This window comes from Sorghum bicolor, chromosome 5 (genome assembly GCF_000003195.3).
Source record: "Sorghum bicolor cultivar BTx623 chromosome 5, Sorghum_bicolor_NCBIv3, whole genome shotgun sequence".
Classification (NCBI taxonomy): domain Eukaryota; kingdom Viridiplantae; phylum Streptophyta; class Magnoliopsida; order Poales; family Poaceae; genus Sorghum; species Sorghum bicolor.
This window is the reverse complement of record NC_012874.2, coordinates 23,371,309-23,388,384: the sequence shown is the minus strand read 5'-3', so window position 1 is coordinate 23,388,384 and position 17,076 is coordinate 23,371,309. Positions and strand designations below refer to the sequence as shown.

The following is a 17,076-nucleotide window of genomic DNA, read 5'->3' as shown; positions in this document are numbered from 1 at the left end:
ACTAATATAATTATACTTGTTTGTGTAGCCCTCTAAATCGGCGACAACTTCTGAGAAGAGTAGAAAAGTGCGCGGCCCGAAGAAGCCGTTGGAGGGTCGGTACATTCTGTCGGAATTCGATGACGGTAGAGGACAAGTACTTGGGGCTAATTCTAAAAAATTTGTTGCGCACTGTGGCTACCTTGTAAGGGACAGGCCCCCGATCAGTGCTCGTGAATGGAGGCAACGGAAAGAGAACCCTAATATTAGTTTTGTCTCAGATCGTGACAATAAATTGATTTGGCAAGATATCCTTCAATATTTCACGCTCAATACACAGGATTAAGCTTTGAAGGAGAAGGTTAAAATCTGGGCTATGTAGAAGATGGCCAAACAATTTCAGGCTTGGAAGAAGACATTATACAAGACTTTTGTTGCACAAGGCCACACACCAGATTTCACCAACAAGGCCGTAACGTCAAGTTGAGGCCTTTTTGGGATGAGTTCGTAGATTTTAAGAACTGAGAAGAGGGTCAGGCATGGATGATCAAGAATCAAGAAAATGCTAAACAAAAGCAATACCACCATCACTTGGGTTCAGGTGGCTACAAGACTGCTATTCCTAAGTGGCAAAAGCTGGAACAAGAGATTCTTGGGAGAGGGATCGAACCAGAATCAATGCACTGGCCTGAGCGCGCCAAGTATTGATTCTTTGATCACGGGGGAACCATAGACCTAGAGACCGGAAAGGTAGTGTACGGCGAAAAGCTTGAGAGAGTAGGACAGAGAATGGCCTATGCTAGAGGATTAGTTGAAAGCGGCACATGGCAGCCAAATAGAGAAAAGGATGAGCTGACATACGCCCTGGAGACTGCTGAACACGGTGGGCGAACCAGAGGCTATGGGGAGGTATCATGGGAGCATGGCTTCCCTAAAGATAGACCGACTTATAGAAGCCGCCAACGAAAGAAGGAAGAGGAAGCAGAGCGGTTGCATAGGTTGGTGGCAATGGTGATTGAGTCACGTGAAGCGGCTCGTGAAGCGATAGCGCGAGAGAAAGCGCTTGAAGAGAGAATGAACAAGGAGATCAAAAGACAAGTGCAGATTGCAGTAAGCTATATACAAGGGCAAACAGCATCAGAGCCTAGAGTCAACATTAGCCCCCCGGTCAGTTGAAAAGTAGTTGCGCTTCCACGGAGATGCGAACTATTCAAGACGACGTGGGGCTGCACTTTCCGGTGGATGACATCACTGAACCTCTGACAACACGTGAGCTGCACATTCCATAGGGGACTGCCACAGTCATGGTTGCTGTCAGTGTTGTAACTCCTGTCGACCCTACGAGGACACGAAGAATCCATGGGGCGATAGTTCCACCTGGATATGCTAGTGTCTCGGTGGATAGAGTTGTCAAAGGCTTCACTAATGTGCAGCTTGAGATTGAAGGAGGTGATGGAGAGAAGACTCTAGGAGAAGCAAAGAAGACTTTTATTTGTTGGCGCAAGCGCTACATCATTATTCCTAGGGCATCACCTACTAGTCTACCACCACCTCCTCGTCATGAATCTAATCCTATTTGCGGATGAAAATTGACTATACATTTGTTCACTAAATTTATTTTGCATTATCTTAGTTAATGGTTTACTCATATACCTTTTGTTTTCACAGGTGGTCACCTACATGTCATAGTGCTGCAGGTGATGATGAGGGAGTGCATGACACGGCTGCATCGCCTCGGTCTCCAACGCCACCACCTATGGGCTCCAACACCGCCACCTCGGGCTCCCAACACCGCCACCCCAGGCTCTAACACCGCCACCTAGGGCTCCAACGCCACCTAGGGCTCCAACGCCGCCTCCTCGGGCTCCAACACCGCCACCGGCCGCCCCATCGCCTCCACACGTGGCTCCAGCATGAAAGAAGAGGCCAGCCACACAATCAAATGTGTCGGCCGCCCCGCCACCAAAAAAGAAAGCCTCCGAAAAGAAACAAGCTATCATTCATAAGAAGCTGTCCTATGAGAAGACTGATGCAGAACTAAATGCTTCAGTAAAATCAGACATGGATAGTTTCTTCAAGAAACTTAAGACTGAAAGAGAAGCCAAGCAAAACCTGAGAAGTCATACCTCTTACTACGGCCAGAAGATCTACGACAAATGGTTGAGGCTGAACAAAAAAAGAGGCATGAAGCTCAGAAAGAATCATCATCTTTATCGGACTATGATCGCACTTTAAGAAAATCCATAGAAGAAGAGAAGAAGAAAGAGAAAAGAGCACGCAAGGGTGTAGCACAGCTCGGGGAACAATCAAAGCAATCAGTGCCCCCGCTAGTCATTGGAAATTAATATGGTTCAAACATTGACGTGCTAGACCAGCAGATACCGACAGATTTAAAATTTGAAGAGCTTGAATTTTTTTTGCGAAAACTGGTCTTAGCTTAGCCGAAATGATAGCGGGGGCACCAATTGAAAGTGCTCCACAAATTGATCATTGGCAGAAGGAATATACATATGGCAAGAGTTTATACAACCCTGCGGCCCTCAGCAAGCTTGGAACGCAAATGTACATGCTAAACAAATGGTACATGGAAGCGTGTGTCAGAAAAGTAGATGGCTATCTTTGTATCCAAATTAGAAACTATCATTACTTCCGTGGTGATGATATTATTTATGTTTAATTTAATGAGCTACACCAACTATGTCACATGGACGCTCTTGACAAATCTCTAATGAGCTGCTTCTGTCTGTAAGTGATTCTTCCTTTCAATAATGTCTCTGTAACTTATCATCTATATATATAACTAATTACAGAAACCCGCTATACATATGCAGAAACATGATGAGGGACCTCAGAGTTAGAAATGACAAGGAGATTGGATTTGTGGATCCAAATGTTGTATTCAAAGACCACAAGACCCCGTATGTCTTATGGAGAACTCAAACTTAGAGAAATCTACGGAGGTTCTTGATCAACCAAAAAGATAAAAGATATATAATCTTTCCCTACAATTTTAAGTAAGTATCGTTATTGTGTGTACATTCTATTTAATTAATTAATCAGATCAATATGAAGATATATACTAATTTTGCCTACATATGCATACAAATGCAGCTTTCATTGGGTACTAATTGTCATTGATCTTTGGCAAAGTCAATTGGTAATCTATGACTCATTGAGAAAACCACAGGACGATTACCAAGAAATAATAAATATTATCTAAGGGTAACTCCGATATCTATATATTAAATGCTGCTCTTTTAACTTGGTAATGGATAATTAATAATGATCATTTTATTGCTAGGGTTTGGGCTGGGTTCGTGCAGAAACACCGTCCAGAGTTGAATGCAGCACTTTCAAAGCCCATCTTACTTCAGTGGGTTCTACGGCAGACACCGGGCAACAATTTGTGTGACTACTATGTGTGCGAGTTTATGACGGTGTACGCCAAAAGAACTAATCTTGAGCACCTAAAAGTATGTAACATGTATATATAATATGTTTATTTCATTTATTTGTTGCTATTTAATAAATCCTATTCATACCTCTAACTTTTTTCTGTAATGTCTATTAAAGGAGATATGGCTGAAGGAGCAGGTGTTGGATGCGGTGCGTCTAAAAGGAATTCAGGAGACAATCGCAGGATTTCTTAACGACCAAGTCTTGAATCCCGGCGGCGAGTGCTACTTCAACCATCAGAAGCCAATGAAACCAAATAAGGATGATCATTTGTACGATGCTTGAGTGGCGGAGATAAATTGTGTTGTAAATACTTTGTCTGTGAAGCATATGTGTAAATATTATATTATGGACCTATAGATACATATTATTTATATATATATAGTGTTTTATAGTATATTTCTATATAATTCTTTAAATTATATAAATTATAGATGCGCGTTCCATAAACTACCAGCAAACAATACGCATTCGAAAATAACAATAACATAATTGTACACCCTAAATGGAAAACCAAATGAAAAGAAAAATAAAAAAGAAAAAAATCTTTAGTCCCGGTTGGTAGCAACAACCGGGACTAAAAGTGGAGGCCAGATGGCACATCCTGGCGCGCCTTTTAGTCCCGGTTGCTGTTACCAACCGGGACTAAAGGTGGGACATTTAGTCCCGAAACCTTAGCCCTGGTTCGGTAGCCGGGACTAAAGGCCCTTACCACCCGGGGCTAAAGCCTTTCCCTGTACTAGTGGTATGGAATGTTGTGGTTTATGACCAAAGGGCTTGCTATGGTATGCCCACTTGGAATCTCGTACTCAAAGCCTTCTCTAGTCTGTACGGTAAAGTTCTTGTGCACCTTGTGAAGAAACATTGGTGCTGTAGGGTGCATCCGTAGTGCCTCCTTGATGCAACAGTGTAGGAAGCTCATCTCCAGGAGGATATCATAGTCTATATTGTCCCCATATTTCTTGACGATTTTCTGCTGCTCCTCAAGGGCAGCCTCCAAGCACTCTTTGTGGCTTAGAAGGCGAGCTCCAGTCCACGTGCTGCTGGTCGTGCTTGTCTGCTTTCCAGCAAAGAGGATGGCAATTATGAGCCGAGTAACCTCAGGTTCAGTTGTGGGGCGTCCATCCTTGTATTTGGAGTCCATCAGGTTCTGTAAAACATCCTCCTCGACTCTGTTGGAGCTCTTACGCAATCGAACAATCTGAGTGAAAATGCTTGAGAGCATAGTACACACCCTATCGCGCCGTCGAGTCATTGGCGTTGGGGCATATGGAAATAGTAAGCTGATTAGCTGCAAGCTGTTTTCTGTGAGTTCTTGGAATCCGGAGAAAACCTCATCGAACATATTCTCCCGAACCTCTTTCCCGAGTAGGCAGCGTGCTGAGATCAGCATGAGTAACTGCTGCAGTTCCTGCTTTAGATCAACGGTACCATACTGTCCCCATTTTGCAAAGTATTTCTGCATACAAAAATGCATGTATGTTTATTAACATATATGTAGTATTCTGGACAAGAACTTTTTTTTAGATACTCCTAATAGTGATGCAGTCTTCAATATCTATTAGCTATGCCCACACTACATTCTTTTTTTTAATTATTGATGTTATGATTTTACTTGTCAAGGCATGTCTATAATATCATTATCAGATTTCCGTAATATATAATTTGAAACATATCTTTATAGTCATACTTGCGAAGTTGGGCAACAAAAATTCTTGATCTAATATATATTCCATTTGTCACTAGATGGAGCAACAAAATTAGAAAAATGATAGCGATACGAAACCACAGACCCACAATGGTATGGTCATCTGTCATCTAGTACGCACACATACCATAGTGATATAGTACAGCGACCTATATAGTTACACAGGAAATTATATATCAAGCCTAAATAGTTTATAAGTAAAGTATATGCTAATGCAACATATAATGGAAAATTCTGAATAATGATAAGTAGTTAAAGATTACATTGTGTCCTAAATAGAACGTATACTAGGAAGATGTGATTACCCATGATGCATGTGGATGTTGTCTTCTATATTGAGTTGTGCAGAGTTATTTCTCCTAAAAACTCTACTAACTTAGGACAAATTTTGAATGATTGGACACCTTATATAGAATGGAGAGAGTATTAATAAATGAAGATATATATCCTTTTTGCCTGTTACCTTAAATCGAATTAATTTATCCATCTTTCAGAAAAAATAATTTGTTTTTGGAAAGAATACACTCTAAATGAATTAACATGTCATACTTTTCTAGTTAACATTGATGAAACTCTGCCTTTCATCCTTCTTATATACAAGGCAATAACGGATGGAAACAAACACAACAGGATATCCACTTACATGAGAGAAAATTCAAAAATCAGTACAAACCAAGAGGAACCTATTTTGATGGTTGTTTTGCCAATAAACTCATATTTATTTCATTATTTGTTCATGCTCAGTTGCTCTTACTAAAAGTTGTTACATTTTGTATGATGGATATATATAACATTAAAACTATATATATCCTGTTAACTATATTAATTTTCTGACAATGCATCATATGTGTGTGTGAGAAAAAGCGAGAGGACGGGCAAAGGAGAATGAATGAAAGTAGGCGTGCATGCATATTATGTTACTTACTTCCACTTCCTGAAGCATTGGAGCAACATGGCACCTCAACTTAGCTGGTTTTAGTGCGTCAATATCGAAGCGATGTTGTTCAGTTCGGGTGACGATATCCACACCAAAAGCAACATCTTTGCGAAACATGGGTACAGTGAACTCAAGTAAATGACCATGACTGATCTCAGACTCCAGTCCCTGGTAAAAATGAACTGAGACCTCCGGCCCAGCTAGGAACGTTGTTTTCATCCCTAAGAAACTTATTGTGAACACACTTCCTAACTTTGTGTATTGCTCATGAAGCATGGCTATGAAACCCTTGGTGAGAAGTGTATGTAGAAGTCGAATAGCTGAGGTGATGCCAGTGATAACCATAGGGGGGTGAGGTTGAGTATTATTGCTTGATGATGCCGGATCAGCTGTTACTTTTGCCCATGCAACCTTGGTGATTACTGCAGTGATGAAAACAAGTGCAATGGAGAATGGGACGACACTACTGGTTAACATGTCCATGCTGCAGTTACAAATATTTACTGAAAACCTGTAGAACCAAGTGACATGTAATTAGAGCAGTACTGCACTGAAAGTTTATTCAAGAGATACAGGGAACAAAAAACAAGCAAGAGAACTTTAGAATTTTTCTAAAAAATGTCTATGGCTAGTTTAGACATACAATCCGTGGGGTATGTAGCCTCACCTGACGTAGGTTCGTAATCTGAGGCAGAACAGGAAGCACAATACACAAGGGATGGATCACTATACGTAATGACCTACACAAGCTACACTATGTGTTCCTTACAAAGGGCAATGATGTCTGTGTGTCTCCGTCTACATATATATATCTGTCTATCTATCTATCTATCTATCTATCTATCTATCTATCTATCTATCTATCTATCTATCTATCTATCTATCTATCTATCTATCTATCTATCTATCTATCTATCTATCTATCTATCTATCTATCTATCCATCCATCTATCTATCTATCTATCTATCTATCTATCTATCTATCTATCTATCTATCTATCTATCTATCTATCTATCTATCTATCTATCTATCTATCTATCTATCTATCTATCTATCTATCTATCTATCTATCTATCTATCTATCTATCTATCTATCTCTATATAAAGAACAAAACCAGGCTAGCTATACGTGTGCCCAGGAAGTCCACACATATAACAACAGAAAGAGACAGTATCAGAAACAATGTTATATAGCGGAAACGTACTTATAATTAACACTTACATCAGAGTATCGCGGAACAGTAACTAAACTTAAGGCTCAATCTTCACAGGGACGGTTCACTAGGTGTAACATATGCCTAGCACTTCTTGTATCCCAAGAATGTCCTCCGTGACTCCATTACTCTTCTGATCAACTCTTACTAGTAAACTATATTGGTGGGAACTGAGCACATGTCGTACTCAACAAGTATAACTAGGGGTTCATGAGGCTCAATAAGCTGACACTGGTTTGACTGCATTTAGCTTTTATATGTAGATAGCAAGTTTATATTTAGATAAAAAATGTCAAGTAGCATAATTAAATCCCATAACCACATGATCAATGTATACAAGAATTAAGAATATCACATATAAACAACATAATAAACCATCATTTATCATCATTAATCATGTTCATGAGTGTCCATCTATTCCGTCAGTTTTCCAGGCCACCCGTAACCGTGGGCACGGCTAGAATACCAGATTTAACACTCTGCAGAGGTTGTACATCTTTACCCATGAGTCATGATTTACCCTTTCGCCCGAGGTAGCTAGTCTCTTAACCCCCTTCCTAGGGAGGTCGGCAGAGTTCACTATGAAGCCTTTCAAAAGTTTGTCTAACATGTTAGGGCCACAAGGTTTTCTTCATGAGCAGATATAGATACCCCCCTTCCGAATGGCCCAATGACGCGCAGCCTATACACATAGAGACAGGGGCTCGCACTATACCCGTGTCGGTTCAGCCCCTCCGCCCTTTCGGGTAACCTTTAACAAGCTAGAAAAGGTCTTCATACTGAGCTAAAGCCAAAGCCATATAGCCCTTATGGTTGTACGAGTTGTACCAGCTTTTGCCAAGGGATAAGTCTTTATGGAGGGTCAAGATCAATCTAGCAGAAGCTAGAGTTCTTTCCACCCTTTATATTCAAGTTGCTAGAAAGCTTATTTTATTGTTTATTGTATATCCAAATATTCATGTTACAAGATCATGGATTATAGTCAAGCACTAGCAAGAACTACCCAAATGCATATCAAAATAGGTAACAAGGAATTCAAGATAACAATCATGTATGATTTTGCTAAGGTCATCAAGGTGGACACATGCATATGATATATGTATTAAAAGTGTGTAGGTAACAAGGATAGTCCCAAGTTATACTTTCCTTAAGCACTTGCTCAATTCTCACACCATCAGCTTTTGGCAATCATCTTCTCATCTTCAACACACACAAGCGTGGTTCTTGTCTACTCGCACATCGCAGCAACTAAGCACACCAACAAACATACAAGCAACAAATAGAAAAAACTAAGAACAACGCATCAATCGAAAAGAAAAGCTTTAAAAGAGAGCGCACTAAACGACACGACTTGATGCTAAGGCTACGAGAAACGTCGAAACCAAAAATGTCATTGAAAAGAAACAACTATGATTTTAATATGTTTAAATTAAGAGAAATCATGTGTAACCTACTAATTCAGATTAGTCAAGTTATATTTTACTTATGAACATGTCTATTATATAATCAATAATCATATTTTAAATATAAGCATGCACACATCATTTTAATCAAAGTAAACTTTAACATTTCAAAGAAAGTGTGAGAATATCTATTCAAATTATACATGATACCTGTTGGAGATGATCATATTTTATCCATACATAATTTTATATTGTTTATGCCGGTCAAACTTAAACTTGTAAAATAATGTAACATGTGAGTACTGAAATAAGTTTTATGGTATATATGGTGATTGTCTAAGCAAAATATAATTAAAACATATTCAAGTTGCTATATTAGCTAAATTCAAGCTCATATAATTACAAAGAAACCTATATTATTTTTTAATTATAAAACTAACTAAAAGTGTATTAAGAAATTAAATATTTAGCAATATATGGAAAACATGTGACATGAAAACACTAGCACTAACACGTAGATTACATTGCTATGAGTCTAACACAACTTGAACGGATCAAAACGGAATTAAAACGGAGATTATATGGTCAAATCAAGCTTGTGTACTCTGTATTTGTAGAATTGTTTTTTAAAGAAAAACGTCAACAAAACTCAAGTGATGTCATCGTGTAGTCATCACAGCATCATCAAGCTAGCAAGATGGCATGCCCTCCCGACTGCTCTGCTTGCTCGCACGGTGCCACACGTTTGCGTGCGTGCATGCATGCAGGGAGATGGGATGTAGGGGATGGCGCGCTCGTCCCGGCTGGTAGAGACTTGGGTTGATCCTGGTGCAGATGTTGGTCAGTGCCGACAGTTTGGCCGGAGCTAGCGGGTGATCAAAAAATAATGGCCTGTAAGCCATGACTACACAAACTTGAAAGGATCAAGATGCCCAAGAGGGGGGGTGAATTGGGCTTCTCTAAAAATTTAAGCAACCTATAAGCTCCAATTCAACCCCTTGTGCCTAGTGTGACTTAGAGAGCTACCGGATAAAAGTTTTGCAACCTAGTTCCAATCCTATTCTAGCATGACAATTCTAAGAATGTAAAAGCACAAAGTAAATGCTAGAAAGTGAAGGAGTAGTGGAAGAAGGTGCTCGGCGATGTTTTGCCGAGGTATCGGAGAGTCGCCACTCTCCACTAGTCCTCGTTGGAGCACCCGCGCAAGGGTCTTGCTCCCCCTTGGTCCGCGCAAGGACCAAGTGCTCTCTACGGGCTGATTCTTCGACACTCCGTCGCGGTGAATCGCCCAAAACCGCTCACAAGCTTGACACGAGCCACCCATAAGAACTCCGGGTGATCTTCGTGCCTCCAATCACCACCGAACCGTCTAGGTGATGGCGATCACCAAGAGTAACAAGCAAAGAACTCTCACTTGACCCAAACAAGGCACTAGAGAGGGGTGGAAGCACACTTGACTCTTGGAACTCACTAGAGGAGGATTCTCTCAAGAATTTACTCAAATCTCAATCCTCTCTAAGCTCTTGCAACTCTCTTGCTCGACAACAAGGCTCTCTGATGTTCAAATGGGCAAGAGAGGTCTCATGGACGAGGTGGAGGAGTATAAATACTATCCACCAAGTCCAAAGCTCGGCCAACCGTTTTTCACAGAAAACGGGGTCACCGGACGCACATTATGTTGCACCGGACGCACTGCACCGAGCGTCCGGTGTGACATAACGGCTACCTGCGCTTTACTCTGACAGGTCACCGGACGCTAAACTCTCAGCGTCCGGTGCACCGTCCGGTGCTCGAGAAAACATTACAAGCTCCTTGCGCATGGGACCGGACGCTACCCGGTGCGTCCGGTGCTAGCGTCCGGTGCTCAGGGGAACTTTGCAAGCTCCCTGGGTAAGGGACCGGACGCTACCCGGTGCGTCCGGTGCTAGCGTCCGGTGCCTAACCCTAAGCACGGCACTGTTCTAACGGCTAAGGACCTCACCGGACGCACTCACAGAGCGTCCGGTGCAGCGTCCGGTGCCCCTTTGGGCACCCAAACTTCGTCGAAACGCGATCGCTCCAAAACGAAGTTGGTTCCTCTCGATCTAAGGACTATCTCTGAGCTGCCTAGTGCTAGGTTTACCAAGTGTGCACCACACCTAAACCTAAAGCCTTGCCTAAGTCAAGCTACTAGATCAAAGCCCCTCTTAATAGTACGGTCAAAGGAAAACAAAGTCCTAAACTACTCTAAGTGCCCTTCTTCACCATATGGCACTTAGACCTAGTCTATTCTCGACGATGTCCTTCCATCCTTTGAAAACCGAAACGATTTCCACTATTAAGTTGGCATGTACGTCCCTGTCCATCGAGTACCTATTTACCATGACCTTACCTATGACTTTGCCTCTGCAAAACACACATTAGTCATAGTAACCAACAATGTCATTAATCACCGAAACCACTAGGGGCCTAGATGCTCTTTCAATCTCCCCCTTTTTGGTGATTGATGACAACCTCGAGTATGAAAAGAGTTGAGGTTTTTAAAGGGGACTTGGTTTCAATAAGCATGATACAATAAGAACAAAGGAATTAGTCATGCTTATATCAACCAAATCCAATACCCTGCATCCAAATAGGTGAGTGAAATACGACAGGATATAAACATAAGGCTCATAGTTATATCAGAGTAAAAATGCGGAAGCAAAGATAATATAAGCCAAACACATGACAAGAAGATATCACAAAAAGCACAAATCATGTCTCATAACCAGTGTACCTCACACAAGTGCAATGCGTAAAAGTAAACATGATGCATGATGAAGTAGCACACATAGTACACATCGAAAGTATCTCATAAGAATAAACTCTCTCTCTAGCTAGCTCCCCCTAACTCCCTAACTCTCTCATATGCACTCTCTCCCCCTTTGGCATCAAGCGCCAAAAACCTAAGAAGACGGCGGAGGAGGCGGAGCAGTAGAGTCCCTCGGCGCGGCCACGAAGCGAGCTGCATCATCTGAGGTGTCGGCCGTCGAGGCGGAGGAGGTGGAGTGACCCTCTGAAGCTGCAGGTGCTGGAGAAGCGGTCCGGGTCTGCTCTGGCGCTGTCACAGGCTGTGCTGGCTGCTCAAGTCCGGCTGACGAGGCTGGCACGGACTCGGTCGCTGTAGCTGTCGTCTCTGGTACGGTAGTAGACGGTGCAAGCTGCTCGGACGACGCTACGGACGACGACAGAAGCTCTGTAGTGGTAACTGGCGTCGTAAAGACTGCAGGAGCCTGCAGAGGAGGAGGCGTAGGGTCACCAGTCAGAGCACTGTAGGTGAAGCTGAGGTGTGGATCTGTCTGCGAGTCCCACACAAGCTGCGATGCTGAAGCTGACTGAGGGGTGAAGCCTGAGCGGAGAGGGGTAAACTGCGGTACCTGCTCAAAGCCTGAAGAGATAGCACCCTGAGAGACCTGGTGCTGGGGCGTCGAAAACGGCTGACTCTGAGCTGGTAGCTGGAGCGGCTCCTGAGACGGGCTCTGAGTCTGGGGCGCAGGAGTAGGGGGCCTGATGGACGACGTGCCTGGGAGCTGTATCTGCGGTAGCTGAATCCCGGAGGCGGCCATGAGAGCGGCCAACATCGCTGTCTGCTGGGCCTGAAAAGCAAGCTGCTGCCCCCGAAAGGTGAGAAGCTGACGCTGGAGCTCATCCTACCTGGCCTGCATGGCTGCATTGATAGCAGCCTGATCCCTGTCGCGCCTCGCCTGCTCCTCAGCTGCACGGCGCTGATCTGCCCTCATCCCCTCTAGGATAGCAAGCAGGGCAGGGTGTGAAGCACTCGAAGAACCGCCTGCCTCGTGGTCGTGAGCTCTGGGAGGAAGGTCAGTCACTGGCGGCTGATAGTTGTCGTCTGAACTGTCTGAGGCGAAGTCAAACTCGCCCTCTGCCTCTGCATCGGCGAACGCCCCAATAGCTATATCCTGCTGCTCCTCTGTCTCTGCAATTGCCGCTGTACTGCGGGTGCCCCTAGGAGAAAGTGGGGGCACGGGTCCACATGGAGCACGAGGAGGAGGTGCACCGCGAAGGTCGTGATGCGCTCTCAACATCTGCCGGGGGTCGTAGTGGGGGAAGACGGTGTCTGACTCTGTCAACTCACTCTGCAAGTGAGCTGGCAGGGGCAGTGGCCTAGCACGAAGTATAAGCAGGGTGATCCAATGTGCGTAGGGCAACTGACGCCGGCCCCTGAAGCTCTCTGAGATGGTGTCCTCTATCTCTGAGACGATAAGATCCCACAAGTCAAACTGTGTCTGGGAGATAAGGTGAGCGAGGAGCCACTGCTGCATACGAGTGAATCCATCTCTGTAGCCTGTCCTGGGGAGAAGAGTCTTCCTCAACACAAAGTCGAGGATCCTGGCTGGGCGTGTCAAGTCTGCCACTGTCCTGCTGGAGCCCTCCCCAAAAGGTGCACGGAAACAGGGAGCCACGAAGTCAACTGGTGGTATCTCACCACCGTGAGGACGACGAGGGGGATCCACGTTCCCGTAGCACAGCTGGTGAATCCTGGTGGGAGAGGCTCGCAGTCCAAGCACCTCTCTGCCCCTCTGAGCTGTCACTCTGTAGTCTGTCCCCGCCAGTGCGTAGTGGATATAGCTGTGATCTGGAGAAACCCACACTGACGCGTAGAACTCTCTGACCCACTGCTCACAGTAAGTCCCGGGAAGTGCTAGTAACTCTGGAAGTCCGTGGAGGTAGGTAAAGTACTGACGAATATCAGCTCCAACGACGTTCCCCAGTATCTCCAGGTCGATCACTCTGTGCTCCCTGAACTGAGCCTGAGAGCAAACCAGTGCCTCATAGATGTCCTCCTGGATGACTGTGTAGAACCTGGCACCGGCTCTAGGATCCCTGGCAGCTGGAAACCAGGTGGGAAACGGAACGAACCTCAGCTGCTGGATCTCTCTGGCTGACACAAGAGAAAGATCCCTGTGGATCCTGACTGGCCTCGGGCGTGAAGCTGGTGTACCTCTCGCTGGTGTGGCATGAGCTGTGGAAGTGGACTGACCCGGCATGCCGGTCTGAGGAACGGCCTGGGTACGAGCACGAGTCGACCTCCTGAGTGGCTGCTCCTGCTCCTGCTCCTGTGCTGGACCCTCTGCCTGGGTCTCTGTCTCAGTGTCTGGATCCTCCTGAGCTGGATCCCTGACCACAAGCCTAACCCTCTGTCCTCCAATCGTCACGGTGCCTGGAGGGGATCCATGGAAAGCCTCTGCCTCAAGCACTGCACGCCTCTGACGCGGCGTAAGATCATCCCCAATCCTCAGAGAACCAGAACGACCACCCCTCTCGGCTGCCTCAGCCGCTGCTGCAACTGCCTCGGCGACCTCTGCATCTCTGTCACTGACTTTGCGCTTCTTGGTGGCCAGCTTCTTTCCCTTGCCTTTCTCTGCCGCTGAGAAACGACGAGGAGGATCACCTCCACCATCGCCTCCTGGGGAACCTCCTGAGCCAGCTGTCGGACCGCTAACATTCTTGCAACGAGCCATAGCAACTCAAGCGTCCGATAAACAACTGACTGGCAATGGAGAACAATGCACTGCAGAGAATGGACAGGATAGGGTCTAAATAAGAAGATACATCGACTAGAGATGAGATAAACCTATGGATCGCAAGAAAAGATAAGACACGGGCACGAACGGCTTACGATCGACTGACGAGACGCGTTCAGGATTAAAAAGTCGCGATCGGAAACCTCCGGAGACCACGAAACTTCTCCTAGAGGTGCTGCAACGAGAAGACCATCGAGATTGGAATCAAAACCTAAATCGAAAGTCATGAACACAAAGGCTCGAGCACCTTGGGAGATAGAGCAGAGAACTTACCCCAAGCCCTAATTTCTTCGCAAGGAAGGAAACCAGAGCGAGGAGAGGGAAGGGAAGAAGTCCCTTAGCAGATCTGGCGCGGGGGAAAGCTCCAAACTCGCCGGGAAACGGCGCAAGGACGACGGCGGCGGCGCTAGGGCACGGGCGCGGCCAGAGATTTGGAGGAGGAAGAAGAGAAACTGCCCGCGAAACCCTCTGGGCGCGGGCTTTATCCGCCCGTCGCGGGGTCACCGGACGCACTTAAAGTGGCACCGGACGCGTCCGGTGACCACCGGACTCATGCGCAGAGAGGTTTGCATTTTGACATTGCACCGGACGAGGGGCACCGGACGCTGGCTTTAGCGTCCGGTGCTTTGGGTCACGCCAGGTGAGCACCGGACGCACCGCACCGGACGCCACAGGGACACTGTTCCTGCGTCCGGTGAGTGCAATCTAGCACACTCACCACACCGGACGCTCAGAGGCAGCGTCCGGTGCATCGTCCGGTGCTCCTCTGAGCACTTTTTCAACTAAGCACCATGTCCGACTTTGATCCAACCAAGTTCCATCTTCAAAAACACTCAAGTAAACACCAAATGGAACTGGTAGGAGTGACATCTCTCAAACCCTCAAGTTTTCACAAATAATTAGCCATAGGCTTAGTAGATTTTTATGAAAATAGTTCGAGAAAGCATCAAGGAGCATCGTATGGCCATAAAGCTAGGGGTTGGAATCACAATGAGCTTTGAATGCTCCCCCTATCTGTGGACGAACACAGCGGATGCTCAACGAATAACCGAAAAGAAACGGTCAATAAACAAGCATGCATATGATATGAGTTTTAATGCAAAACTTGAAAGTAAGCTAATGCTTGTCAAGTTTGATCCAAGGTTAAGCTTTTTCACACACTCAAGGGGGTTATCTTAACCATGTTAGACAAGCCCTACATGCAAGTTATATTTTTAGTTTTAGTATGCATGATATGCAAAACAAAGGTTATTTACAAGATTCAACACACAACTTTTATCTTTTAGTGAAGTTAGACAAGTCAAGCACATTAAGTTCATTTCTCAACATACAAAACCTAGGTTCATCTAGGGGTTTTGTAAAGATATCCGCTAATTGATTTTCCGTTCCCACATTCTCTAGGGATATGTCACCTTTAGCAACGTGATCCCTAAGGAAGTGGTGGCGGATGTCAATATGTTTTGTGCGGGTGTGTTGAACCGGGTTGTTTGCAAGTTTTACGGCACTTTCGTTGTCACACAACAAAGGTACTTTGTCTAGTACTACTCCATAGTCTAGCAAAGTTTGTTTCATGTAGAGTATTTGTGCGCAACAAGCACCGGCGGCTATGTATTCCGCCTCGGCCGTTGACAAAGCAACACTATTTTGTTTCTTTGACATCCAAGAGACAAGAGATCTACCTAGGAAATGGCACCCTCCGGATGTGCTTTTTCAATCAATCCGGCACCCGGCATAATCCGAATCGGAATAGCCTACAAGTTGGAATCTTGCACCTTTGGGATACCACAAGCCTAGGCAAGGTGTGTATTTTAGATACCTAAGAATTCTCTTGACGGCAATCAAGTGAGATTCCATAGGCATAGCTTGATACCTCGCACACATACACACACTAAACATTATATCGGGCCTAGATGCGGTGAGGTAGAGTAGACTTCCTATCATGGAGCGATAGAGAGTCTTGTCAATAGGGTTACCTCCCTCATCCAAGTTGAGATGCCCATTTGATGCCATGGGAGTCTTGATTGGCTTGCAATCCATCATCTTGAACCTCTTGAGAAGATCTTGAGTGTACTTCTCTTGAGAGATGAAGACCCCTTCCTTCATTTGCTTGACTTGAAATCCTAGGAAGAATGATAGCTCGCCAATCATGGACATCTCAAACTCCTTGGACATCAAATCACCAAATTCCTTGCAAAAATCTTCATTAGTAGAGCCAAAAATAATATCATCAACATAAACTTGGCAAATGAAGATTTCCCCATTCATTTTCTTGGTGAAGAGTGTTGTGTCAACTTTCCCAATCTTGAAACCCTTCTCAATGAGGAAGTCCCTAAGCCTCTCATACCAAGCTCTAGGAGCTTGCTTGAGACCGTAGAGAGCCTTGGACAACCGGTAGACATGCTTGGGGTACCTAGGGTCTTCAAAACCGAGGGGTTGCTCAACATAGACAAGCTCATTAATATAACCATTTAAAAAGGCACTTTTCACATCCATTTGAAATAACTTGATATCATGACTAGATGCATATGCAAGTAGGATACGGATTGCTTCAAGTCTTGCCACCGGTGTAAAGGTTTCACCGAAGTCAAGACCTTCCACTTGTGAAAAGCCTTTTGCCACAAGTTTTGCCTTGTTTCGCACCACTTTGCCTTGATCATCCTTCTTGTTCCGGAAGACCCACTTTGTTCCAATCACTCTTGCATCTTTGGGTCGCTCTTCAAGTGTCCATACTTGGTTGCGAGTGAAGTTATTCAACTCCTCTTGCATGGCCATGATCCAATCCACATCACGAAGAGCTTCCTCTATAGTCTTTGG

At 44.8% G+C, this 17,076-nt stretch overlaps 1 protein-coding gene and 1 pseudogene across 1 annotated transcript in view; both read right to left on the bottom strand.

Moving 5' to 3' along the window:
- The window catches only part of LOC8064404 (obtusifoliol 14-alpha demethylase), a 32,975-nt gene extending 26,158 nt beyond the window's left edge, over nucleotides 1-6,817 (bottom strand). Inside the window, exons 1-3 of the mRNA XM_002449391.2 lie at nucleotides 6,748-6,817; nucleotides 6,069-6,591; nucleotides 4,176-4,894 (exon numbers count right to left, since the gene is read on the bottom strand). Coding sequence (XP_002449436.2) covers nucleotides 4,176-4,894; nucleotides 6,069-6,563 — 1,214 coding nt within the window. The 5' untranslated portion in view covers nucleotides 6,564-6,591; nucleotides 6,748-6,817. The remainder of the gene's footprint in view (nucleotides 1-4,175; nucleotides 4,895-6,068; nucleotides 6,592-6,747) is intronic.
- LOC110435605 lies at nucleotides 15,712-16,746 on the bottom strand (annotated as a pseudogene).